The sequence below is a fragment of the Dysidea avara genome, chromosome 10 (genome assembly GCF_963678975.1).
Source record: "Dysidea avara chromosome 10, odDysAvar1.4, whole genome shotgun sequence".
NCBI classification, from domain to species: domain Eukaryota; kingdom Metazoa; phylum Porifera; class Demospongiae; order Dictyoceratida; family Dysideidae; genus Dysidea; species Dysidea avara.
This window is the reverse complement of record NC_089281.1, coordinates 23719721-23747640: the sequence shown is the minus strand read 5'-3', so window position 1 is coordinate 23747640 and position 27920 is coordinate 23719721. Positions and strand designations below refer to the sequence as shown.

The 27920-nt window shown below is 37.1% G+C and overlaps 1 protein-coding gene across 2 annotated transcripts; it reads left to right on the top strand.

Moving 5' to 3' along the window:
- Positions 1-8: 8 nt before the first annotated feature.
- LOC136269284 (protein mono-ADP-ribosyltransferase PARP14-like) lies at positions 9-27920 on the top strand. Of its 2 annotated transcripts, XM_066064818.1 has the most exons (11): positions 9-224; positions 1917-2177; positions 7882-8154; positions 11038-11334; positions 13826-14065; positions 14113-14163; positions 14329-16280; positions 16338-16571; positions 16625-18143; positions 23106-23459; positions 27468-27920. In XM_066064818.1, exons 1-11 carry the CDS (start codon positions 179-181, stop codon positions 27749-27751), a joined length of 5511 nt encoding a protein of 1836 aa, XP_065920890.1. In that variant the 5' UTR covers positions 9-178; the 3' UTR covers positions 27752-27920. The 2 variants fall into 2 exon arrangements, with proteins under 2 accessions (XP_065920890.1, XP_065920889.1); XM_066064817.1 differs by having other exon boundaries at positions 14113-16280.

The window sequence follows — 27920 nt, the reverse complement described above, 5'->3', positions numbered from 1 at the left end:
AGATTAGGCGGGGTCTCGGATTATATTGCGGTACGTTTCTCTTGCAGTATTAATCATGAGCGGAGTGACCACTCTATCGGTGATGACTTTTTGAAAAAGAAAGTTGATAGACGTTTTTAAGAAGAGAAGGGGAGAGAATTTCAAGCTCGTTCTCAACGCGGAAGGGGTCGAGTCCAAGATGAATGGAGATTCAGGTGTTGCTATTCAAGGAATTCACTCAGATTGTAAGTGATATAGACTAATTTTTCTGTGTTGCTGCTCATATAGAGCGTTGGTTACGTAATAGACGCCGTGTTCTTGTACCAAATCAGCTCAGCTCAGCTCGCTGAATACTACCATAGGAACAAAAAATTTTCGTAAGTTTCGTGGATTGTCAAAAATGTTAGCCGGTAATTTTTGTGGAGCAGATTTTCGTGGTTGAGACATTGATCTCCTAGTCTCGCAGACCGCTATCTTTTTTCTTTTGGTTGGCGAAATAGGGTAGCTACCCTTGATATAGTCGGGAATCAGTTCCACTGAAACTCGACTTCATTGGCTAGCTTAAACGACATCTGGATCATTGTTACTGCATGGAAGTAGCAATTTATTACCAAGAAGTCTAATTCTACTCTTGTGACTACTTCCTAAAGATTAATAATTGAGTTGCCATGTGCTATAACTTTGGTTTCTCCACTACATTTTCCCCAAATCACATTGAGAGACACACCCACAAACCAAGTTCGGCCGCTAATTAACTGCCCCCTTCATGAGGAAGGCTTACCAACAACCAAAATTAACACTCACATATTAACATTCTAGTTATCCCGCCTTTTTCAAAGGGGGGTAACAATGATCTGGTGAATGTATTTCAAATTCTGCATACCTGTCTGTATATCTATGGTTGATACGTAGCGGCCAGAAATATTATTATGGTTGCTGTTTGCCTGCGAACTAGTGATGCACCGAATAATCAGTAAATGATCGGAAATTTGTTTAGCATGCAATGTCGCTAATTATCAGCAGATTATTTAGCCGATTAATTTTACTGACCCTGGTTTTATTGATTTCATAACAACAAGACTAAAATAAAGTTTAACAATGACAATTTTACAAAAGGTAAACATAAACATTTGATTGGTTATCAGTATCCACCATTATGTGAATTTCGATATCAGCAAAATCTCTTATCGGTGCTCACTAACACTACCGTGATCAACAGTACTTCACCAGACCCTATTTTGCTGACCAATGATGTCACAAAGAAAAAGAGAAGGTGAGATAACAGTCTGGCCATGCGAGGCTATCGATCTCCATACAACTTGTAATTTTGTGGATAAGATGTCTACGAAACTTAAAAATTTGTATCTCATGAAAATTTCTTGCATGATAAGTAAATAATGTAGGTGTAAGTGACAGGTAAGGTATTTAGAAAAGATACCATACATAGGAGATCCATATTGTACCCCAAAAGGGCAGGAAGAGAAATGCATAGTGATCATTTAGGCCCAGTTACATGTTATTCGGGGATCCAAACTGGCTAAAATGGGCCAAAATGATAGTGCAGGTCTTTATCTATCACCACAAAGCCATACAGCTATATCCAGCTGTTCAAACTTTAGCCAGAACTCCACCAATTGCCCAGACCACTCATATAACTCACCACTTGACTTAGAAAATGGAGTGAACAAAAAACAAACTACTAAACTTTTGACAGTGAAATATAATATAATATTCCAATTTCACTGTCAAATAAGCCGGAGTCTAGTGGTTTGCTGTTGCTGGCTGCTTTTTCGAGTTTAATGGTGCTGTCAGTCCGAATATCTGAATGACATCAGAAAATCTTAAGTATTAAACCAGAATGGTCCCATACAATTAAAATAGTTAGTATACGCTACAATTAATAATCGTAGAAGATGCTATATATATTTGTTATACAGATCACAATCCAGTATCACAGACAAAGTGTGATGCAGCTCTACAAGAAGTGAAACAGTTACCAGTTACTGAGCCATTAGCTGGACCACCAGTGAACTTTGGTGGTACAATAGTTGTTAGAGGATTTCAGCATCCAATAAGTAAAGAAATGATTGAACTTTATTTTACAAATCCACTGATGAGTGGAGGTGGTGATATAATTGACACTATGATTGATGTGATGACAACAAAAGAAGTGTTCATTGTGTTTGCTGATCATAAAGGTTGGTTTGGACTAAGCATTTATATTTGTTGAACTGGTTATCCTTGAAACATTTAATCAGCTTATAGTGTCCTGAAATTGTGGTAAAATCTACCAGCATGTCTGCTTTCTTAAAATTGTTTTGTGTATATTAAAACACACGGTAGTGTGTCGTGTGGCCAAGAAAACCAGCACACCACACCATCAGTTTTTAACAGGAAGAAAGAAAACAACGTTTTATGCATACATAGCTATAGCCCCATGGCCCCTTCTCCAAAGCACACCATTGCATTATGCTGTCCACCAGGTAGGGTAGGCCGCACAGAAAAATTTATTAAATTCACACCAGCCATTTGCAAGATATAAATTTTCAAAATTCATTTTTTTTTTTGTTATTAAGCTGTAGGGGGGTCTACAGGGGCTTCGATTTCTTTTCGCACCCTTTTAAAAATTGTTATAAAATGCAAATGTGCATTCAATTGCTGTGAACTTTGATGCAAATGAAGAGTATATAAAGATGAATAAATGTTATAAGTTTGCTATGAATCTGACAAATATCCATGGAGTTATGAACGTTTATTTGTGTGAATGAAGATCGAACTTGCTGGGCAAACCAAGCATTGGTTACTTGAAAATAGGTGTGTACATACATGTACTGTAGGCTGATTATCGTAGCAGTGTCTTGATGTTTGAAAAACAGTTATATAGCAAAAACTAAACAAGTGTAAAATCACGGGATCAACATACTCTAATAGAGTAGTCACCATGGGATAAAAGGGTGCACAAAATGTTGAAAGACAATTTACCAGGGTTTGAACCAGGGACCTCCATACCTAACATCCACATCCTTAACCACTGAACCACAGCTATCTCGGCTGTTACTTAATTTCTACTTTATAAAATGATTATTTAGTAAACGTTTATAATTTCATAGATCTGCCAAACATTCTATATGTGTTCTATTAGAAGTCCTCAAAAAATGCGTGTTCTATTAGAGTGTCAAACAGTAGGGTTGGGCGGTATACCAGTATGGCGGTATACCAGTATGGCTGTAATAAGTATAAACTGGTTATTGCGATAACAAAGTGGAAATGCAGCTGTTTTCTTGTTCCTTACACGTGTTAACAATGCCATATTGTACTTGTCAATCAATTTTTCAGCCTTCTTGCACTAGCAAACACACCTTTGCTCCCAGGCAGTTCCATAGCATAGATATTGACTGTAGCTAGCTATGTGGTTTATACAATGTGATTTTTAGTGCTTCTGTATCATGTACTACAGGTCTCGTTAGTGCCTTGATATCGTGATAACTGCAATAACCGTGATATTACTTTGACCAATACCGTGATATTGAAAATTTTCAATACCATCCAACCCTATACGGTAGTACTGTTTAAGTAGGGATTCCCCCGAAAATGACGCACGCCGCCTAAAATTCTGCCTTTAAAAATCATCCTAGAGACATTTTAAGCCACGGAAATCACCTTTATGGAATAATATTAGTCCATCTAACATGAAATACAGCATTAAAAACTTACCTAGTGACTGGATATAGAATTTTTAAAAAACCTCCAAAACTTGATTCGTCTCACTCACTCACTGACCACAGTCGCAAGCCTAGAGCCCAAACGAATCAACGCACAATTACCACTTTACGCTACAACAAACTCACCGGTGGGATGTTCCTTTTGGGGTTCCGATGAGTGTACGCCCTGTGCACCTTGTCTTTCCTTTTATCTTCAGTCAGGTTGGTTGTCTATTTCAAGTATCGAAACCACACCAAGGTGTTATTTTCCGTATCAACACTTTTCTGTAGACATCACAAAATTATTTCAGAAAGCGCTTATGCTGCTGAAAGAGCGGGGTGCTTATAATTTCAAGTGTTACACCTGAAATCTATGGTGAAACATTAAGGCTGCTGAGTTGTCACTTCGACTTTTGTTAATGCCTGGACTGCAATCGACAAAGACATTTGTTACTTAATAGATGGACGATACTTGACGGCTTGTTCCTGTGAGCACACTGACTCAGCCAGACGGTTAGATCAGCAAGTGATTGGAATGGATAGTCGCAACTCGAGTGGAAATTGTATTACTTCATCCTGTTAGTCGAGACTAAGCTCCAGACAACTGAAAGGGCCTGTTTGTTCGAACAACTTCCGGCCCGGGTGAATAGAACGCGGACCATCGTACTGAGACAGGTCATAGATCTGAGTGCCACTGCTACTACAATCAAAGGTAAGCTATGCACGCTACTATGGGCCTATGTGCTTCCAATTTTGGCACAATACGTACTTTAATAAGCTGTATAGGAACTTAATAGCTAGCTCAAAAGTAACTAGCTGTGCTACAATTAACAAAAAACTGTATTTTAAAAAATTGTTAATTTAAAAATGAAGTAGGGATCTCTATGCAATAAAAAGTAGTGAAACAAGAGATAAATGATTGTATTACAGCATAGCTCGATGGGAAACTCCCTACTCTGGCACATTAACTATAATTTTGCTCAATGCCAAAGTAGGGACTTTCCCACTGAGCTATGCTGTAATACCATCATTCTTCTCTTGTTTCACTACTTTTTATTGCATAGCGATCCCTACTTCATTTTTAAATTAACAATTTTTGAAATACTAGTTACAATAATATTAACTAAGATAAAAGTTTAAAATGTGTCCTGTATTCCAGATTCTGGAAACCTAAAGTTTCAGTTTCTTATAATGTTTCAAGTAGTGTGCAAAATCCAAAGGGGGTTCCTGAAACCCCCCTCTGTACGCCCCTGTCATTATTGTATCTGTATAGACAAGAGTAAAAACAAACCCCAAATCCACCCATAAACAGCCAAGCTGTTGAAAATGGCGTGGCATTTATTTATAAGCTTCAAAAATAATGTTGTGATCAGAAATGGCTGCAATAATGTTGATGCTAATAACCGTTCATAATGCACCATTATTAGCATCAACATCATTGCAGCAATCAGGGGCGTGGGAAGCACGGGTACAACGAATGCTGGAGCACCCCTACAAATTTGTCTGCGTGCGCCGCAAAATAATTAAATTGATCACGTGATCAGGCAAAAGGGATTCTAATGGTCACGATGACGATTACCTCGACGATTTCGATGTTGCAGCTCGCCATTGGCTAGCTGTTTAACACTAGTCAGTGCCATTATTTGTGGTTCAGAAGAAGTATAGAAAACGATGGATTCACAATCCAACACGATGTCACGTGTCTCCCACGTGCAGTGATCAATAGGATTCCAGTTATAAAGTTTACGGAAGTGACGAAGGCGAAGATGATGACACAGCAAACACTGCTAGTAGCAGTAATAAAAAGATAATAATATAAATCAATAATAAACACTTAAACAGTGGGCAGAGAGGCAAACTCTGCCCAGTCCCAGGATGATGGTATTGTTGCCATTACATGTGGATAATATTGAATAAGAAGGTGTGTACTTGTGTGTCAGTATCCAAGTACGTGTGTTGGTGTACCCCTCCTCCCTGTTTATTGATGGTAGCTGTTACAGTTACAGCAACAGAGAGATCGATCCTTCTCTAGTCTACAAAGTGTTAATTAAGTAGTCTGGGAGTGCATGTTAACTGGACAACTTGTTGCTTCAGAACAGAATTGATGATTTAATTGTTAAAGCATTTACATTTAGCACTAGGAAATAAATCAATAAATATAACTGATATGTTACTATAAATGACGATTTTTATATAATTCAGCCAAGGCCGTTCTTCCATTCTAGAGTATACACACAATATATTACATACTGAGACATTTATACCAGTACAATTGCATGTAAATTATTGTAATACAATGTTATAGGGTTTTAATTCATATTTGTAGTATGGTGCGTGGGCAGATCAAAGGCTGCCGCCAGTGTTACAAATCAGTTGTAAACTGGTTTACAAATAATTGTAGCATGGCTAATTACCTCCTTTTGGCCACACAGTCTGGCCACTAATTAGTTCAAAGACTTCAAACGAAACCAAACACCAGACCAACACAGGAAGTCACAATGCAAGGCTAATAATGTCAAGGAGGTAAATCGCTCTGGAACGAATAAACACACAACACTGCACTCATCTGAATGAATGGGAAGCAGTACAACCACTGGGCTGAGCCGGTAATCTACCACAGGCTCGTTCGCCAATAAATTAAGCTAACCAAGACTATTATAGCGCTGCACCACTCAACAATGAATATCAGACACTTCAGCTACACCCGTGTAAATGGTTTCGGAAGCTGTACAATGGTAGGAGTGATTGGCATCGATGATGGCAACTCATGCTCGTGCAGCTACAATGAATTAACTAATTAACCATCAAGACAGTAATTAGTGAGTAAAATCCTTCCTTGTACACAGCGCTCAGTGGTAGCCAATATTAGCCTTGCGTTCTTGCTCCTTCCGTGTTACAAATGGGCGCCTTTGATCTGCGCACGCCCCATACCACAAATCAGTTAGAACACACCCATTCGGTTTGTATCTGATTTGCAAACACTCCACCCTCGGGCCTGCGGCCCTCAGGTGTCGTGTTTACAAATCAAATCAGATACAAACCTCATGGGTGTGTTACAACTATTACTTATAATTTAGGTATAGCTACTGTACTATGTGCATGTATGTGATCATTGTTTTGTCCATAAATATGTAATTTCCAATGATTTGAGCCATACAATTCTGAAAATGTCGTCAGCGTCTGGGGGGCTATGCCCCCCAGATCCCCTGCAGGTGAGTCCACCTTCCACCTCAGCACCCCTGCCTGATATATCTTCCTACACCTCTGGCCATTTCTTGGCCGCCACCATTAATTTCACAACTTTTTTCACCCAGGGTTATATTCTGTGAATTGAATGTTTTTTTACAAGCATTTGTTACCTGAAATTGTTGAGCCCATGTACCCTATGGGACAAAAGATATGACTACTCATGCAAACATGTATTACATGTTGTTATGATTGTGTTACATTTGTAGTACTATTTTATTTACTGTTTCCAAATTCTGCTATTAACTAGTGTTGTTCTGTGACAAAAATCTATGATAGCAATAATGGTCTCAAGATGAAATACAGCACAAAATATGTGTGTATGTTATTCCTCAGTTTTAATGTACCGGTTTCATTGTTTAGTTGAGCTGTAGAGCATTTCACATGTTGAGAATAACCTTTTGTATAACTGATTAGTATATAGAAAATCAAACAAAGCACAAAACCACAAGTTATCTTAAACATTGATTAACTAACTTGTGCATTCAAGTGTGTGATCTACTAAGCAGTCTTTTGCATGATATTTAGCAATAAATTGCTGATCATCTTATAAATGTAGCATCTTTGCCCTGTGAGTTGATTCTAGAGCCGTTTTTACTGTCCTTAATTAATTAGTGTAACTTCTGTGGTGGATAACTTAGTATCTATGAGGATATATATACACAGTTACACAAAGACTGATAAGAAACATTGTTTCTCCAAGGATGAAATAATTAGTTATATGTTAGTTAATGAACTTGACTCAAAGAATATGATTGTCTTATAATCCTGCTGTTAATAGGAATTAGGCCTTTATTGCACCGCAATTAACTGAACGGGTTCATGTCTCCTTAATTTTCCCTTTGGTAAACATGCAGTCTGTGGTAGAAAGTTAGATATGTGTGTTGCTAAGTAGATTTATATTAGGTTATAACATCTTTATAATACACATATTTAACAACTCCTCTATACATAGTTGCTGCCAGAGTTGCAGAGAGAACACATCATAAAATAGTTGGACAAGATGTTGAAGTACAGTTAGTACCACAACCAGTAGTTACTCCTAGTGAACAATTGTATCCACCACTTAATGTCATGGATACTGTAGTGGTTAAAGGATTATCATCTACCCACAATGAATCAGTGTTGAAACTTTACTTCACTAACAAGAAGAAATCTAGAGGAGGAGATGTGAAAAGTGTGACAATCGAAGAAACATATGCATATGTGTCTTTTGTGGATCCTAAAGGTAATAGCATTTTGTGCTATTATGTCTGTGTCATTCATGTGAAGTGTCAGATAAAAATACAAAATTCAAAGAATGAGAGTATGTGTGAACTGCTGAGCAAAAATCTGGCTAGTTTGCATAATCATAATTCTGTTTTGCATTATAACCTGTTGAAATAATAAATTTGTTCTACAAAATGTATGTTTAAATTGCTTCAGTAAACAGTGAAAGAAGACTCCGCTTAATAATGTATCATCATATTAAACTGTTCATGGAGAGTAAAAATATCTTTGTTTCCTTTCTGTATAATTATGCAAACATGAGTTAAGGTGCTAAGGCACACCATGGGTGGTGTGCTCCTGGCAGGCTCAAGCAGTGCACACCCCTAGGATGCAATTAAAATTTGTAAACATCATTGGCATTGCAGCCATTTCGTAGCTGCCACCTTTCAAGATTTCACAACTTTTCCACCCTATGGCTGACTTTGGGGTTTGTTGAAGCATGTTGAAACAATACTGAAGCATGTGTAACGTAAACGGGAATATTACGAGATAGGTAGTAGTATACGGATTAAACAAAATACGTGTTTTCTTTACTGGTAAATATTAGAAAGCATTTCTTGTATATTTTCTACTAGTTCTAGATCCTAGATACCCAGTTATTACAAACAGTTTGGTGGTTTTCCACCAACTGCAAAAACCCGTAACGTAATTACAGAACGATACAACAGCACAGCAAAGCCAAACCTGAGCCATTTACTCCCCAAGGATATCCCCCACATTGTATAAAAATCTTTAGGGAATCCATGAATTCCGCAGCAAGTTAAAACGGAAAGTTTCTAAACCCGTCGATAATAGATCTATGGAAATGTATTGGGTAGATGGGTTTATGAACAAACCATACATGCACACATACACTCATGTTTGAGTTTTGTGCATCACTAATAAATGAATAAATAAATTGGGCGGTTGACAATTGATTCATTTCGGCGATAATTGATTTATTTGCAGTTTTACGCTTTTGACGTAACGAGCTAATTACTTCTGCTAGCGCTTCGAAGTTCGGTTTCTATGGAGAGTGACGAACAGTCTGTCGAGCAGTGAAAACTGGACCTTCATAGGTTGTTCACTTACAAAGTTATGATGGTTTTGGTGAAATGCTGACGATAATGGATATTTTACGCTACAGACACAATGATGATTACAGAACACAGGTTTGTAAATGTATGGTATTGCATGATTCATTTATAAAGTAGAAATTAAGTGAGGTAAATAGCCAGTATAGTAGTAATGGTTAAGGATATGGGTGGTTCATGGTAAGTTTTTTCACTGTACTTTTACCCCATGGTGACTGCTGTATTAGGGTATCTTGATCCCACGAGTTTAGTTTTTGCTTACAACTCTATTGTTTTTCAAACTGTCAAAAGGCACTGCTATGACAATCAGCCTATGTACACACCAATGTTCAAGTTATTCTCATGCTTGGCTTACCCTGTAGCTATGACAAAAGTTTGATCTTTTATGCAAATAAATTAATGATCATTACTCCGTGGATATTTATAAGATTCATAGCAATCTTAGAGTGTTACTTCACCTTTATACACTATTCATTTGCACCAAAGTTTGTAGCATTGATATCAAACTACACTCCGTTTAAAAAAATAATATTCGCAAAGTGTGCAAAAAAGAACTTGAAGCCCCCATAGACCCCCTACGGCATAAGAAGAAATAAATTTTGAATGTTCATTTATCGCAAATAGATGGTACAAGTTTAATATTTTTTGCGCAGCCTACCCTACCTGGTGGACAGCTATAATGCAAAAATGGTGTGCTTTGGAGAAGGAGCTATAGAACTATGCAAACGTGAAAATGCCATTTTCTTTTTTCCTGTCAATATATCCAAGATGTGGTGTGCCGGCTTTCCTACACAACACACTACCGTGTGCCTTGCTAAGAGTTTTCTATCTATGCATGCTACACCAAGCTCTATCACCTACTTTTTCGATAACACTAACCATTTAACATTAAATCTTTTCACAGAGCTAAGAAGTGTACGTAACAACACTAAACAACTATACAGGAAGTCATTGGGTAGGGGATAATAAGCTTCTGCACAAGTTGGGTAGATAAAACATCTGATGCGACAATATCTTACAGTATGGTAGTATGGTATATTAGGGATCATGGAGGTTTGAGTTTTGTGGCCAAAAATACCACTCAAAACCTGCTTCACAATGCCTTCCCAGTGGCTCGGCAGTATTGGTTAAATACAACCAAGCTCATAAATGTTTTCAGTACGACCCTAAATGCTTCTAATAGATTGCTATGAAATTTCCTTACTGCCTGCTTGTTTGCCCTGCCTGCCTGGTGACTGGCTTCTTCCACTCTTCTTCATTTGTAGCACAGTGTAACAGGCTGAACATAGCTGAAAGTGGAGCGTAATAGCCACTTCACTGTCGAGTCAGTAACTGATAGTCGGAGTGCACGTTCAGATGAAAACATTAACTCTGGTACCATTCTTTCTTTTGATGTGGTATGCACAGGTTCACAGGTCATACAAGTATATCTGCAGGTGTAAGTTACCTCCCTTGTTTCCCTACTTTTTCTTATGATCCCTAATTGAACTTATAATTCCTACTTTTTCCTTATAATTATTACAATAACTAACTGTATGAAACATGTTACATTGAAGCATATAGGTCTTACTTCCCAAGAGTATTCAACAGATTGAGCTGCAGCTTTAAAAACACATTGTTTTTTCACTTTAAACAACAATGAAGTCTCAAAGAAAAACTAATCGGATTTCGCTTAGTGGATCACACGTACATTAATATTTTCCAATACCCATTCCATACTTATTGTTCTGTAGAGTATGTATGTGTGTTATTGCTGTTGTGTTTGACAGTTGCTGCTAGAGTAACAGAGAAGAAAGTTCACAAGATTGTGGGTAGTACAGTTGAAGTAGAGTTGGTAGCTTTCACTGGTACCATTGAGAGTGTTACAAGTGATGATCCTTATTCACATGACAACTCTGATAATATTCTGATATTAGACAATGTTCCTCAAACTATACAAGATGAAGTGTTACTCTTATATATTGATAGTATCACTGAACTGGATGGTGAAGATGGGGACTATACTATTGATCGTAACAATACTGAAGTTGTGGTCACTTTTAAGCCTGACAATATGCCACCTGGTGGTAAGTATATGATGTAAAATGTTCTAATATGTGCGTATGAAGCTTAGTTCACTAGATACAGTACGTACAAGTGGAACCTCTCTTAACAAACTCCCCAAATTAAGGATACAGTAGAAAAAACCTCCATAAAAAGGACAAAAATTTTGGTCCCAACAGCTAGGTCTGGTTAATACATTTTTACCTCTGAAAGAGGAAAACCTCTATATTACAACTAAAAGTAGCCATACAAATATTCTGGGTCCCAAAATGTCCATAATAGAGAGGTTTCACTGTATACGTATTATATAATGGAAATCTAAAGACTCTGCTTAGGGGCATATCTAACATATTACCCAAGCGATAACTAGATAATATCGGAAAATATGACTTAGATGGCAACCATTTCAAGATATTATATCATTTGACCTGTAATATTGAGTGACACATAACTTTGTATTGCTTTTGGATTGGGTGTAGTCACAAAATTACAACTAGTTGATTGTAGTCTGTGACAAATCATCACTAAATAATCGTATGGACAATGCATGGATATGTATTTCTGTGCATTGAACAGACCACAAAACAAGATTACTATGTTGAAAAAAGTCTAGGTCTAATACAGTATTTACTTTCCCAATAACGAATTTACTAATGCAAATTAATGTATAAGATTAAAATTCAATCCAGCAATTGTTGGTGTACTATATATTGAAACATAATATCAACATGAATTGATGTTCTGAGGTGCTATTAGCTGACGCTTTTGAAGACATGATCGTCATCATCAAATACTAGTATCATACAGTATGGTAGTACTGTGTAATAGGAATCATGAAGATTTGGGCTTTTTGTCGAGAAATATCACTGTGAAAACTTTTTCTTTACCAACAGCTTGGCAGTATTGGTTAGGCACAATCATATCCAAACATTCAACCCCAAACACTTTCAGCAAAGAAATTTTGGTACTTTAATAACTTACTGGTGTCTTCAGCCAAGCATAATTTGACTATGGCTAATGCTACAAGTTTGATATCTTCACTGTTTGATGTTGCTTAGGCCCAAGATGTGTCTTTTTATCTGTTGCAGCGAATGCATCATGGACTTACCTTTGACTTCCTTTGTATGACTTGTTTGTTTACTTTTTTTTGTTACATTGTTATGACTGGTGAACCTGTGCATACCACATCAAAAGAAAAGATGATTGTTTTCGTCTGAACATGTACCCAACTATCGATTACTGACTCAAAAGCGAAATGGGCATTATGCTTTGCTTTCGGCTATGTTCAGCCTTACAACGAAGTACAATGGGAGAAATGCCTCTGTAATCAATCCAGTTACCACAGAAAATACATACAATTCCTGCTTACAAAAGGAAGCCTACATGCACTATACCACTAATCAACACCTAGCGTTGTCAGTAGTGTTGGGCGATTAATCGATTAAATCGATAATCTAGATATTTTTCACTAGTCTATATTATTCGTCAGCAATCTAGATATTAGTCACTAATCCATTTTACATCTTGTCAAGTAGCAAGCATCAATCTGGTTGCAAAAAGCAGGTGGAGCACAACAATAGTGCAGATTAGTTTAACCCTACCCTTAATAGATTTGGTCTTGTGAAAGTTTCTTTGGTCATAGAAAGGGCTTAGCATACTAAGAATTTAAACTTGTTAGCATACAAAACAACCATTATGATTGATAGAGACTTTGTTGAATGCCTTGATGCAGAGAGATACATTGCATACTTCAGTTAAGCAGATATTGAGATTTAATTGAAAATTGAGATAATTCTTAAAACAATAATCTAGATTATCAGAAAGGCAATGTCGCTCAACACTAGTTGTCAGAAAGAGAAATGGGAGGTAAATCCATGATGCATGTATCATGTGTACTGTGGTATGCCAAAAGAGACCTGTCGGGCTGAAGCAATGTCGAACAGTGAGAAAACCAGGCCCATCACCTTAGCCATTATTGAGTTACGCTTGTCTGGAGGCATAAGTCAGTCAGTCAGTCAGTCAGCAAAAATTCCATTAATTAATTTTTTAAAGTTTGTAGCAGCCTATTAGAAGAGGCTTGATTTTACCTAATCAATACTGCCAAGGTACTATGAAGGCATTGTGAAGCTGGGTTTTGGGTGATATTTTTGGCCAAAAAAAGCCCAAATCTTTATGATCCCATACTATACAGTACTATCGTATTGTATGATACAGTGTATATATATCAAGAATACCATTTGATGCTTTATACAGAAATAAGGTTTTTATGTGCCACCCTACAACAACATTATCAGATTAGATTTATTTTATTTTACAGCCTGCAAGTTGCATTTATTAGGGATAATTTACATCATATAACGCCGACCTGTTCCTTATACGTATATGCTCACCATTTTCATAATTTGTATTGCTCCAAAGCACATACTGTAAAATTTCCCAATTGTGCGCAATTGTATGTGTTCTGCATTATATGATTACCAACATGACTGTAAGATGCTTTATTTTGCTGTGTAGGTCTTGCTAATGTAATATTCAAAATGAACAGTACTCCATTGGGTGAAGATCATGTTCAAGCAAGACGTCCAGCATCATTAGCTAACAGTGTTTTAATACAGAATATCCCTACACAAAGGTGTACTGAAGATTGGCTGGAAATGTATTTCACCAACAAAAATAAATCAGGAATTGAGTCTTACAAAGAAATAGAGGTTGTTGACCACGGAACAGCTATTGTCCATTTGAACAATAAAGATGGTAAGACCCATGTATAGTGTTATTTGCAATTATTATATTATGTTTAGATATGGAGATAATTCTTAGCCAGGATCACTCTCGGCTAGGAGATGATGTAGGTATAACACAATGTAAATCACCACTAAGTAAACCTAAAGCGAATCTAGCTCCTACTCAAAGTGGTTTCATTATGGATGTTTCAAAACCATTTGTGAATTGCATAAAGAAAAACCAGGGAAAGCTTGAAGAAATGCTTGCACCTTTATTTGCAACTATTTCTGTAGACACAGAAATGGATCAAATTAAAGTCAATCCTTGTCCTGGTTGTGAACATGTGGAAGACTGGAAGACTAAATGCCAGTCAATGGTTGGTTCTTATTTAAAATTTCTTGTATCAGAAACTGTTAGCTTCCCAACTGACATTAAAACCGTCATGTATCCCACTATTATAAACTGTTTGCAGAATCATCCACTAGTTGATATTAAATTTGATGAAGAAAATTTAACTGTTGTTATTAGTGGAGAGAAGCCAATGGTGTATAAAATAAAGGATGAACTAAAGGACGCGTGTGAACTAGAAACAAGCAAAAAAGAGGAGGACAGTAAACTTTTACCCCTTTTGAAGTCAAAGGTAAACAGCGTGCTTTCAATCTTTAAACCAGGCTCTGAAAATCGTGGCAGTTTTTTCAGTGGAGTAAAACCCACACAAGAGGGTCATGAAAGAGATTTTGTTTTGTCCAGTGTTGCCGTTAGGGTCTCTAATGATATAGTACAGTTTCTGTCAACTACTAGAGGCAGGAGTTTACTTCAGAGTTATCTAAAAGGTTTTGAGTCACTTGTTAAAGTCCAGTTTGATCCTAAGGGAACATTGAGGCTTTTAAGTAGTGCAAAAAGTGATGGCATCACTGTAGCAAAGAAAATTGAAGGATATGTTGTATCTGTATCAGTTCCTTTTGGTAATCCAGAAATCTTTCTCCCTTCGCTTAAGGGTAATGATTGGGCTATTTTGAGGTCCAATTTGGAAGAAACACATTGTGTGTCTATTAGCATTTCAAGCAATGGTCTGATTGTAGTTGGAGACAAGAGGTCATTAGCAGTTGTAAAAGAAAATATTGAACAGTTTATAGAAAACAGCTGCAATGCAGAGAGTTCGGTAACATTTTGTGATGCCCAGTGGAGACTACTGACAACTCACATGGCTAGTAAGTGGAATAAGATACAACACAGGCTGGAAAATGAAAGAATGGTTAACTACATAGTACCTAGTGAAAGCAACAGGACCTCATGTATTTTGCTTAGGGGAGAGAAGTCTTTAGTTGCAGGATTTGCTAAAGAGATTGAGCAGTTGGTTGCTTCAATATGCACATCACCTCCCATCGAACAAGCAAGGCCAGGAACTGTGAAGTTTTTTTATAGTGAGAAGGGAACAACTTTGATTAGAGGAATTGAAGCAGAAGAAAAATCATGCATACAACTGAATATGCTACCAGATAAGAGGGAAAATGTGGCAGAAACTAAAATTGCTAAAAAGGGTACGAGATTGTGTATGGGAACCACAAAGGAGGGCATAGCTATAATTTTAATGCACGGTAATATTGTCGATCTTCCAGTTGATGTTATGGTCAATACAGCAAATGGTGATTTGAAGCACATTGGTGGTGTTTCACTAGCCATTGCTTACAAAGGAGGACCAATTATCCAAGAAGAGTCAAATCGTATTATACTTAGGAATGGAAAATTGCAAATTGGTGATGCTGTCATGTCTAAAGAAGTAGGGAAGCTTCATTGTAAGCGTTTAATACATGCAGTTGGGCCAAAATGGAATGGTGGGCAGTTCAATGAAGAGGTTTTCCTTAAAAAAACATGCTTGGAGAGCTTGAAATTGGCTTCCAGTTTTCAGACAGTTTCCTTTCCAGCTATGAGCTTAGGATTGTCTGGTTTTCCTGCTAAGAAATGTGCTGCATGCATGGTAAAGGCATTTGTGGAGTATAGCACAGGTAATATGTTTACTGTTCTGCGTGAAATCACTATTGTAATACATGATCAGTCTCTTATAAATGCATTTAGTCAAGAGATAAGCCAAAACCTTGATGACTTTAAAAGTACTGCACCAGCTGCTGTGCAATCAACAAATCTTGAGAGTACTCATAAAACTTCCACCGAAACTTCAGTTGCTGATCATGATATCATTACACAATTTGTACAGCTTCATAAAGGAGAACTGTTAAAACAAAAGGTATAGTTACTTAAAGTTACGTTGGTAGGTTTCAGATAAATCATGTATATTTTACAGGCTGACATCTATGTTAATACTGTTGGTGGTAACTTTGATTTAAGCCAAGGAGCAGTTTCAGCGTCATTGCTTAAAGCTGGTGGTAAAGCTCTACAGAATGAATGTACAGCTTTTGTTACAAACAATGGAAAAATTCCTGTTGGTGGAGTGGTGGTGACTGGACCTGGCTCAACTCATTGCAAGAAGATCATTCACACAGTTGGGCCAGTTTATGATGGAAAACGTTCTGCACAAGTAAGTCAACATTTGAATAAAAGACTGCACAATGTATATTTTCTACTTCCTAGGTTTTGCAGTATCTTGTACTGAAGTGCTTGGAAACAAGTGACAGTCTGAAAGCTCAAACCATTGCATTTCCCGCTCTAGGAGCTGGTAATCTCAACTTCCCACAGAATGTTGTTGCTGAAATTATGGTCAGTACAATTGTGTACTACTTGAAAACTAACATTGCATCAACCTGTATCAAAACAGTGAAGCTGGTAATTTATATGGACAATGCTTATGCAGAGTTTTATTCTGTATTGTCTAAGAGACTTGGAAATGCTAAACCATCTGGACCTGAAGTAAAATTGACTAAACATGGCTCTGCTGCAGCTGAGCCTCTTATGGCTGGCCCTGTAAAAGTTGATATAATGGAAGGAGACATCACTGAAGACAGTAGTGATATTATAGTGAATACAACTACTGAAACAATGCAGCTTGTAGGGTCTGGAGTAGCTGGTGCTATTCTACAAAAAGGTGGTCCTGAACTGCAAAAGATTTGCAACACCATGGTATCAAAAGGATTTAGATTAAAAGAAGGGAAGGTGTGTGATACACCTTCAGCTGGTCGCTTGAAATGTAAACATGTTTTTCACATTGCTTACAATCAGAAAAAGTCTCTTGGTAAAGCAGTTGATGCATGTTTAAAGCGTGCTGAAGACCTTCATTTAAATTCAATTGCCTTTCCAGCTATTGGTACTGGTATTTTTTCAGGTATCAACTCAGATGATGCTGCCTATAGTATTTGTATCTCTATCATTGCATTTGGCCACACGAATCCCAAACATGTTAGACAAGTTCGAATTATTGTTTTGCAGAAAGCACTATGCCAATCATTTAAAAATAAGTTTGTAGAATTGGTAAGTAAGCCAGGGCTATTTCAGCGCTTAGCCGGTAGCGTGTCATCATGGTTTAACACTGAAGAGTTTGTCAGTGGTAGTGATCATGTTGTGCCACAATCACAACAGAAATCTCTCACATATGAGAGTTCAATTCTTCATATACAAATTTATGCAGAAGATATGGAAAGGGTGACCAAGACTAAGGGTAGATTGCAGCGAATGATTGACGATCAGTTTGCAAGTGACCAGCTAACTGACGGTGTAATTTCAAGGCTTTCAATTAAATACAAGGATTATTTTAAGGGAATTGCTGAACAAAAACACATAGAAATCACCTTTGAAACTAGCAAAGACTCAAACTGTATTCACTTAAGAGGAGATCGCAATGATGTTGCTGATTTAAAGTTTGAAATTCAACATCAGTTAAATCAAATTTATTCCTGTGAATCAATGCAAAGAGAAGCTAAATTGTTGCAGGATAAAGTAACATGGCAGTGGCTAAGTAACACATGCGAATATGAGGATTATGATGTGCTAACAAATTACCGCATTGAGCAGGCTTATCAGAATGACAGAGACATGATATTTGTGGATAAAACTGATCAAGATTATGAGGAGTTTGATTTTAAAAAGATGTTGGCCAATGACGGACATTCAGTATGTAACATACAGAGAATTGATCTTGAAGATCTGCTGAAAGAAAGTATGTTATTGTATAAAAAGATGAGGTAGTTTGTTGGGTTTGAGTTCATTATTCATTGTTCAAAAACTTAGGGTCAGACATACAAACATGTATCCTTGATGAGTTGTTTCTTTAATTTTGAAGTGTGAAATAGGCATCAGTTAGTACGTTTGAAAGTTTAGAGATGCAGCTTTAGACCTAATGTTATAATAAAACAAGGTGAATTTCAATGATCATGAGTAATGTAGGCATAATTAAACCAGCTTTTCAAACATGTATATCAGTACATGCACAATAGAGAAACTTTCAATTGTGAGTCTATATATAATGCTGGCTGATGGTGCACATTGTACACTGCCAATTGTTGAGCACATGGTGCATCTGCACATGTGCAAGTATTCTTATTAAGGCACCTATTCCTATTATTGTCCACCACGATCAAATGCCTGATGCTGCTATCGTGTTCATCATTAACTTAGTTTAAAGATATTTAAACTCCATGAATATACGTAACTGTATATTTAGGTGCTACGCATATACATTACGTATTTACGTGACCAACACTATCAAAACACAGTTGCCTACTCAGTATGTGTTTATTCTTGATAAAAGATGTGAAAGTAGTACATACCATGCCACAGTTACTGTACTATTAGCCTACAGTGCCAAAAATTGGTGCAGCTACTATTTAAGGGCAGCTACTATTGAAGGATGGCTACTATTCAGGGGCAGTGTTTACAGCATAAGTAGCTTTTAAGTGTGGTGACTATTCGGTATAGCAAATGAAAACTGTTGTTATAAGAATTAGACTGTTGTTATGTTTAGTAATTGTATGGCCTGGCCTCTAGGTACATGATGCAGTAACACTATTGCTCTTTTCCTTACCAAAAGTATTACTGAACAATACTGCAGGGTAATCTACTTTACCTTCCCAACTCAGGGATAAGCAGCTACAGTAACTCTTTAGAATAATCAAAACTGCAGATCAGTGGCGTAACTAAAACTGGACTGACACCAGGGCCTAGTGCAATCAGTGGCATAACTAACCGGAGAGTGATGGGGTGACACACCCCCACAGAACACTTAATGTCATGATTGTACAAAAAGGCTAATGACCCAAAGATGGGCTAGCCAACATATGGTGTAGTATTAGCTAACTTATCATATCCAAGTAGCTGTTTTATTACAAATTACTATCTATGTAAGTATAACTGCAGATTGAGCCTCATCTCACTCTCACGTGTCTCAACTGTACTCCAACATATTCGTCCATGATCAAGTAGAGTTATACATCACTGGCAGTGTATAGTTCGTTATACGTGTAGCTATTTATGTTAGACACTCCTGGCCACACTGATTTCGTCCACTGAATTTAGTGAATTACCACTCCAGATTCCAGTTTGACTCCTTATTTCTATTTCCGAGTAATCCCTCTACTTTAATATATAGCAGACCAACTCTCGCAACAATTAATTGCCTTGTAATGCAGTTTATCAGTGTTATCTCAAAGGTCATTTCAACAAACAAAAAAATCCTGACCGCTTCAGATTTTCATGAAATTTGGCATAGACATGGACTCTACTAAGAAACTTTCTCACACCAAAATTTGGTCCATTCTATTGATCTCCCTTTAAGATATGACCACTCCAAGTTTATTACAAAATACTACACTGGTTAAATAAAATGGCCGTATAACTTTGTCGGTGATTGTCACAAAGTCTTTCTGTTTAGATATTTGGAATGCTTATTAAATTCTCTTTCATGGGATATATAATTCATTATAATTACTCAAAGGAAAAGGTCAAACCACAAAAATGTGACTTTCATTTGATCTTACTTTTTTCAAAAAGGATATTTCAATTACTTTCATTTTTTGTTCAAATATTCTTCTAATACCCTCCTTTCATGACAGTAAGTTTGAAGTTGGGATGGCAAGTAGATCATGAGTTGTGGCTACATACGTAATTTTACATGCTACCGGGGGCATAAGTATGAACACTACTATAACAATATGTGACTGAATTTGACAAAACCCGGCTTCGACGCACAAAGCTTCGTTAGGAGATATGGCGATTTTAAGTAATCATTGTGTAATAACTTTCCAGTGCCTACAGGTGTGCAAACAAAATTTGCACCAAGTATGCATCTATTTACTAGCTATCACTGAGTGGGTGTATACATTTCTGATACCCAAAATTAGCCCTGTTTTGGGCAGCTTTTCTCGAGCGGGTAATAATATCACAGGCGGTAGTAATAGGGTGGGGGGCAGTGGGTGGGCTTAATATAGGGGTATAAAATGAAGCAAGAAGACGATTGGAATCCAGAGGCCAAGTTTGGGCTCTCCATGGCCCTCAAATCACTCCAAATTGACTGAGAACACTATTGGCGAGCTCTCTGTGAAGTCCCAGCTCACTACCATTATCACAAAGCCATGGCCATTCAATGGCACCAATCTCCCACTCGTGGCTTTGACAGGGTCGGAAGAAAGCTGCCACAGAAACCAGACTTGCCAGTCCTGAAGGAAGTACAGTGTGGAATATGATAGTGTATTAGGCCAGCAATCCATTTCTGGTAAAAACGTAAGTTTGATTTTGTGTGTGTGGAAGCCTTGTTACAGTATGTGAAATCCAGTCACATATAAACTTTACAATTAAATTATACTATGGAATCTCATCATCAAGTTGTAATACACATACAGTTGGAGGCATAGTATAGAAGTGTCATAAGGTGATTAAACAGAAACATCATGCTGAAGCCACACCAATATCCCCTATTGTTATGTATATCGATGCAGTTATGATAACAATGTGATTTTGGACCATCAGGAGTCCATAATAGAGATTTTATGAACTCCTGATACCATATAGTGGGAGGGTTTGGTAGCAAATTGATACTGTAAGTTTTGTGAGAGAAAGTTTGACAAACTTGTGGTAACTTCACAATTAAAATTATCAAGTTGGAGGGTTTTAATTTGGTACAGTGACTGTACTATAGAAAGGCCACCATATAATGGCCAATTATAAATTTTCCAAATGAGATACCCATACACTAATCCACCTGTCAAAAGCAGTCATCTGCCTGAAGGTGACAGGCCCAAAGTTTTGACCAGATTAAATAGGTTCCACTTTAAATCATTCCTTATTCTCCAAATTCTCCACCAAATATTTCCTCTGCCTAACTTTTCTGTTATTATGTAATGTCTGCTGACATGTAAAGATGTCGCTGACTGTACAGATGTCCTACAGAATAACAGAAAAGTTTGGTAGAGGATTTGGCAAATTTACCTTCCAACTTCATGATGTTAATGTAAAGTTTCCACAATTTTGTCAAACCTTTCTCTCACCAAACTTACAGTGCCATAAGATAATTTGCTACCAAACCCTATTATGGCATCAGGAGTTCATAAAATCTCTATTATGGACTCCTGATGGTGTTTGCACCAAAATCATGTTGTTATCATAACTGCATCGATATACATAACAATACGGGATATCGGTGTGACTTCAGCAATGGTGAGTATTGATGTTTCTGTTTAATCACCTTATGATACTTCTATACTATGCCTCCAACTGTATGTGTATTACAACTTGACCACATTCTGATGAGATTCCATAGTATAATTTAATTGTAAAGTATATTGTTATAATAGTGTTCATACTTATGCCCCCGGTAGCATGTAAAATTACGTATGTAGCCACGACTCATGATCTACTTGCCATCTCAACTTCAAACTTACTGTCATGAAAGGAGGGTATTAGAAGAATATTTGAACAAAAAATGATAGTAATTGAAATATCCTTTTTGAAAAAAGTAAGATCAAAGGAAAAAGTCACATTTTTGTGGTTTGACCTTTTCCTTTGAGTAATTATAATGAATTATATATCCCATGAAAGAGAATTTAATAAGCATTCCAAATATCTAAACAGAAAGACTTTGTGACAATCACTGACAGTTATGGCCATTTTATTAAACCAGTGTAGTATTTTGTAATAAACTTGGAGTGGTCATATCTTAAAGGGAGATCAATAGAATGGGCCAAATTTTGGTGTGAGAAAGTTTCTTAGTAGAGTCCATGTCTATGCCAAATTTCATGAAAATCCGAAGGGGTCAGGATTTTTTTGTTGATTTGGCATGGAACGATCCTCAAGCCTCAATTGCAGAAGGTCAACTGCCTTTGTTTAAATGCACTATCACATAAGTAAGCTAGTCTAAAAATAGAACAATAATTAGTATGAGTAACTAATATTTTTGTTACTTGTTATCTCAAGCATGGACTATCCTTTTGTTAACTGTTGCATCACACGTTCGCTAAATGGAGTGAGTGGAAGTGTTGAAGAGAATAGCACTGAAAAAGCTGGCCATTTAGCACAACTGTTACCATGTGCTAGGACACGTGCTCAACATTGTTTACATGGTCTAAACGCCACAGCCTAATGTATGCACGTGAAATTTAATTTAAGGGGCGTGGTAGTTTGTGCCTCGATAAAATCATAGATCAAATTGATCAATGGTCCACTATTGCTCACTAAGAGATACTCTAGAGTATAGACCTAAGACCAGTAAGTCTTCTTCACTCTTTTGTTCAAATTTTCAATACATTGCCTACGGTCCGTGACGGTTGGCCAAGCCTATCTTGGCATCGTGGTATACAAAATGTCTGTTTTCAATCTAATAATTTGCTGACACCCGGGCCTAGGCCCGGGTTTAGTTACTCCACTGCTGCAGATTCAAATATGTAATGGCCGTAGCATTTATTCAAAGGTGGCATTTATGCTCTATCTTTAAGAATACACTGTAGCCACTATTCAAATGTGGCATTTAACATGTTATCATGCAGAAACATACATACTCTCAGGAGTGTATAGTTCTGATAAATACCCTCCAATGCTTGTTATACTGAGCATGCACTGATAAACAGTACTAAACGCGTACTTCAAGTAAATTGTAAAATTGATATGTATATATGAACATATACATTTGCAGGTGAATGTCCTTCTAACTGGACCAAGATGTCTGAAAATGTCAGCTGTGTTTTGGTTGCTTTAGATCCAAGTGACCAAGAGTATGTGTATGTGAAAAGTAGAGTTGAACATTCACTTAAGCCAGTGAATACAACTCAGCAGGGTTCTCAGGCTGGACAATATCAGAGAATCATAAGAATTGAACGTGTTCAAAACACTGTGCTATATGCTCAGTTTGTAGCAAGAAAGAAGTCGATGGATCAGAAGAATTCTGCAGATGCTGTAAATGAGTTAGAATTATTTCATGGATGTCCTAGAGATATTGCTTACAAGATCAGTCATCAAGGATTTAACAGAAGTTTTGCTGGAAGAAATGGTGGGTGTACATATATACATAGTATTATAGTCAAACTTACAAGACAATATGGACAAATGGTTGAAGCTGAGAGCTTATCAGTTATTAATGTCGGTCGTTAATAGAGAACCACAAACAATCAGCCTTTTGTTCCAAGCTGATATTGTTCACTTGTCAACCGCCGTCCAATGATGGTGGTTGTTTTGGTAGTTGTGCAGGGTTCCATGGTTCTCCTATACAATTTTTTAATAGGACCACTGATATGATCAGCCACAAATTGTGGCTCCCAATTGCATGAGGTTTGGGGGTGAAATACCTGGGGGTTCCCAACTTTGAAGCCACAGGGATTTCTAAGGCCATCCTAACAATCCTAATGAAACCCTGCACTGTCACACCCCAAGCTAGTCTTGGGATGGAAAAGCTACTCTTGGAATATGGGAACACTGGACTTGAGTCTACCACACAAGACTCCCTTCAATAACTGAGTCTACCATACAAGACTCCCTTTTAATGTCTGTGCATTTCCTCCCCTGCTAGAATAATCCCATACTATCATGTTAATTCCCTCTTCTTAATCCTTTTATTTAGCAACAGTAATGTAATTGGTTGTTTATGTACTAATTTCTGACATAGTTTCCTAGTCCTAAGGGTGGGCTATGGGAGGGGACTTTTTGTTCCACCTGCTAACACATTTGAAGTGACCCATACATGCGGTATTTTTCCTGCGCATGCGTTCGTAGTGTTTTCCAATTAATACCTATTGTTCCATACTACATCTAGCATTGTGATGCAGGTGTGCTACGTACCTATCTATTGCTGGCTAGCTGCAATGTGTTGCTACACCGCCGATACAAACACAAATTATCTCCCTCCGTTAACTTTGTTTAACAGGTTAAACTTCATCTAATATTCGGTACATGATAAAGCATTGTGCTATATTTGAGATCTTAGCCACAAATGATAGTTTTTATCCCATGTGCACACAAATAACCACAGGCTGGCTGCTGGCAGTGGGAATGTGCCTGGTTTCATGAAACTGAAATATTATATAAAGAATGTATGTGTGTGCACATGTGTTTGAGTAAGTAAGGTCATAATTGTTTGAGAGGATCCAGCCAACCCACATTTTATCAAGATAAAAATAGTCATTTTCATGATAAACTATAAAACAGCTTAAATGGTTTTTCTTGTTCCTTTTTCCAATCTACCAAGGGTAAAAAATTTGAGCTACATATACTGCAAATAGGCATGGTCAACTGTCTATCTAGTGTGTATGTCTGTCCATAACCACACACTGATACAAGCATTGTGTTATAGGTATAAAGTATCCAGTGGGTGAGAAAACTTCCCACACAAGTATGCATTTATGCTGTTTTGAAATGTGGCTTTAGTGTGTTTGTACCACTACATGTGACTGCTTTATTTCTACATATTATTCTTTGGTAAATCTCCAATAATATTTCTTTGTAAAATTCTCATGACTCACACACAATTTGGCTTGATCATTGTAGTAAAGTATTGTGCATATGCCATATTTGCTTTCTATTGCAAGAGCATTTTGCTTATGTTTTGCGCTGTTATCTCATAGTCCAGAAAGCTGGATTAAACGTAATATAAATACTCGTAGTCCAGAAAGCTGGATTTAAATGTAATATAAATACGTGTGCCTTGGACAAAAGCACTGTAACTTTTGAAGTGTCTGCATGTCCTATGGCTACAAAAATTTATGGCCATTGTACTCATTATGTAACAGGGATTAAAATGATACCTAGGGTTTACCCTAACACTAGATGGTTATGCCAAAATTAAGCCATGTAATTTGCAACTTTTCAGTGAGGAAACATGCAAACCCTTTACATACCTTTATAAAATGATCCATATCACGATGGTGGTTGCTCCTATTACCTTGCAACAAGTTCCGTTCCCTTTGCCATTAAATTTTCAATCAGGCTCACATGAGTAAACCCACAATCAAAATTAATTATCTGGCAAGAATTTTGAAACACGGAAATTTGACTTGCTGTTGTTCATTGCTTGATACCAAGTAAGCCGCTGTAGTTGCAGTGTTCGTTTTACCTTCTCCAAGTAGCCCACTGACAGTGAACAGACTTTCGATCAATGTGTAGTTTTATAGGTTATAAGAATTAAGTTACCCCACTTAATGTCATCATGCACGCCCGTATTGTGCAAACGCACATTCCCCAAAAGTCTCTTTGCAGGTTTAAGCTTTATACCAGCCACCATTTTCTCCTTCCATAAAGCTCCTTCCATAAACTACTCTGGAAATATCGACTCATCCCTAATGGGCGACTCCAGGACGGTTTGGTGACTAATTTCCAGCTTCCCACTGCATGCAGACTTAAAGCATACACACTTTGAAGCATAACTGCAGGGGCGGATCCAGGAGGGGGGGGGGGGGGGGGGGGGCTTTGGGGGCTGAAGCCCCCCCCCCCCACCCCCTTCATATTTAGGCTTTACTTGATCAATATGCTGAGTATTATAATGAAATTTTGTCTTAGCATAATTATATGATCACTAATAATACAAATACTCATAAAACCACCTTATAAACATCTATGTAACAAGGACCCAGATCAGCATTGGAGGTGTACGAGATCGAGATACTCTAATAGAGCAGTCAGCTAACTACTCTAATAGAACATTCACTGGAAACATGTAGTTGGTTCTGTTATGGAATTTTTCCAAATCTGCCTGCACCTATAGCTAGAAGTGGATTAGTCTGCATGTTTAAAGGGCTTCATTCATCTACTTGTGTAGTTAATATGTATGGCAATACTTAATTCAGGTACACAATTACCATTGAAAATGCTCTCAAATCCAATCTTGTATTGTTCAAATTTCAAAATTTTCTACTTTCAACATTATTATTCTAACATGCACCTATTCTTGGTTGTCCGTACCTACCCAAACTTTTCCATTAGTAAAATGCTTCAGAGAGCCATACCTATAATCAAAAGGCAGTATATAAAATATCTACAGGCAGAAAATATTAGGGATTTTATGTGGAAATGTCTCCAAATTGCAGTATTTTAGCATCAATTTTTCAAAATTTTCCTGGGGGGGGCATGCCCCCAGACCCCCCTAGTTCCAGCATGCTTCGCATGCTGGGAAGTGTGCTTCACACACCTCTACCCAAGAGATTAGTACCTTGACTTAGCCCCCCCCCCCCTTTTATAAATCCTAGATCCGCCCCTGAACTGAAGACCTGCATAGTATACGTATTCAGATTTTAAATATTCTGAGATACTTTATACTGTTTTCACAATGTTGTTATTTGGTAAATCAAGTGCTACTTACATTATTTTTTAAGAGATATTGACTGTCTTGATTAGAGTATCTTTATCACGGAAAGGTGGTGCATGTCCCTCACATTCCCAATGCCCATGTACAGTATATCATTTAGAATAATAACATAATTTACTTTTTTTTGTAAAATAATTTTCGTATGTAAAACTTGTACGAAAATTTCTTACATGAAAATTTTTACAGAAGATCGAACTACTTTAATAGAGCAGTCATTCACATAAATCATACGATAATATTTTTACATGAAAATGTTTATCATGGATTTGTTTTGCATGAAAATAAAGCAAATCATGGTATACATATTATAATAGTTGCCTGCTAGCTTCTAATTTAACACATTCACATTTTTGCACTTTTGTAATTGTCAATTACTTGGCCGCTTTCTGGAAGCTTAGAAACCCCCTTGGAGTCACCCTTGCTGAAAATGTACAAGGGTGTTTATCATTTTGTGCATATAACCAATGGCATAGTTGGAATACCAAGCTGTTATAATTACCATAACACAATGCAATTGAAGTATCAAGACTAGTACTGTAAGCTATAAAAATTCTATATGTATTTAGCTTCCATTTTGCTAAACCACTGTATAACAGGTTGTCTTGACATAGACACCGGCCTGAGTTCTGCTATTTGATGACTCCTACTATTATACTGTTGTTAATAACATTAATTGTACAACACTCTGATATCTATTTTCTGCAGCAACATTATTAGGAAAAGGTGTCTACTTTGCTTGGAATGCCAGTTACTCTGCTAGAGATTTTTATTCACCAAGAGATACACATGGATGCAAGTACATAATTTTATCCAGAGTTCTTACTGGAGAATTTACAACTGGAGATCCCAGTTATATCACACCACCTCCAAAGACCCCTAATGATTTAGATTTGTATGACTCTGTTGTTGACAACGTCAACAATCCATCGATTTTTGTTATATTTACAGATGCTCAGGCTTACCCTGATTATCTTATTACCTTTATTTGATTATAAAATTTGTATGTTTTGTTAATGTGATGACTTTTATAAGTTGCACTTGGCTGTACTATTTGTTGGATTATACGATTGATTTTTAAAAATGGATTTGTCTTGTTGTAACTGTGTGCTGTAAATCAAACAGTTTAAATAAATGAAGTTACTTTTTTTTTGAAGTTTA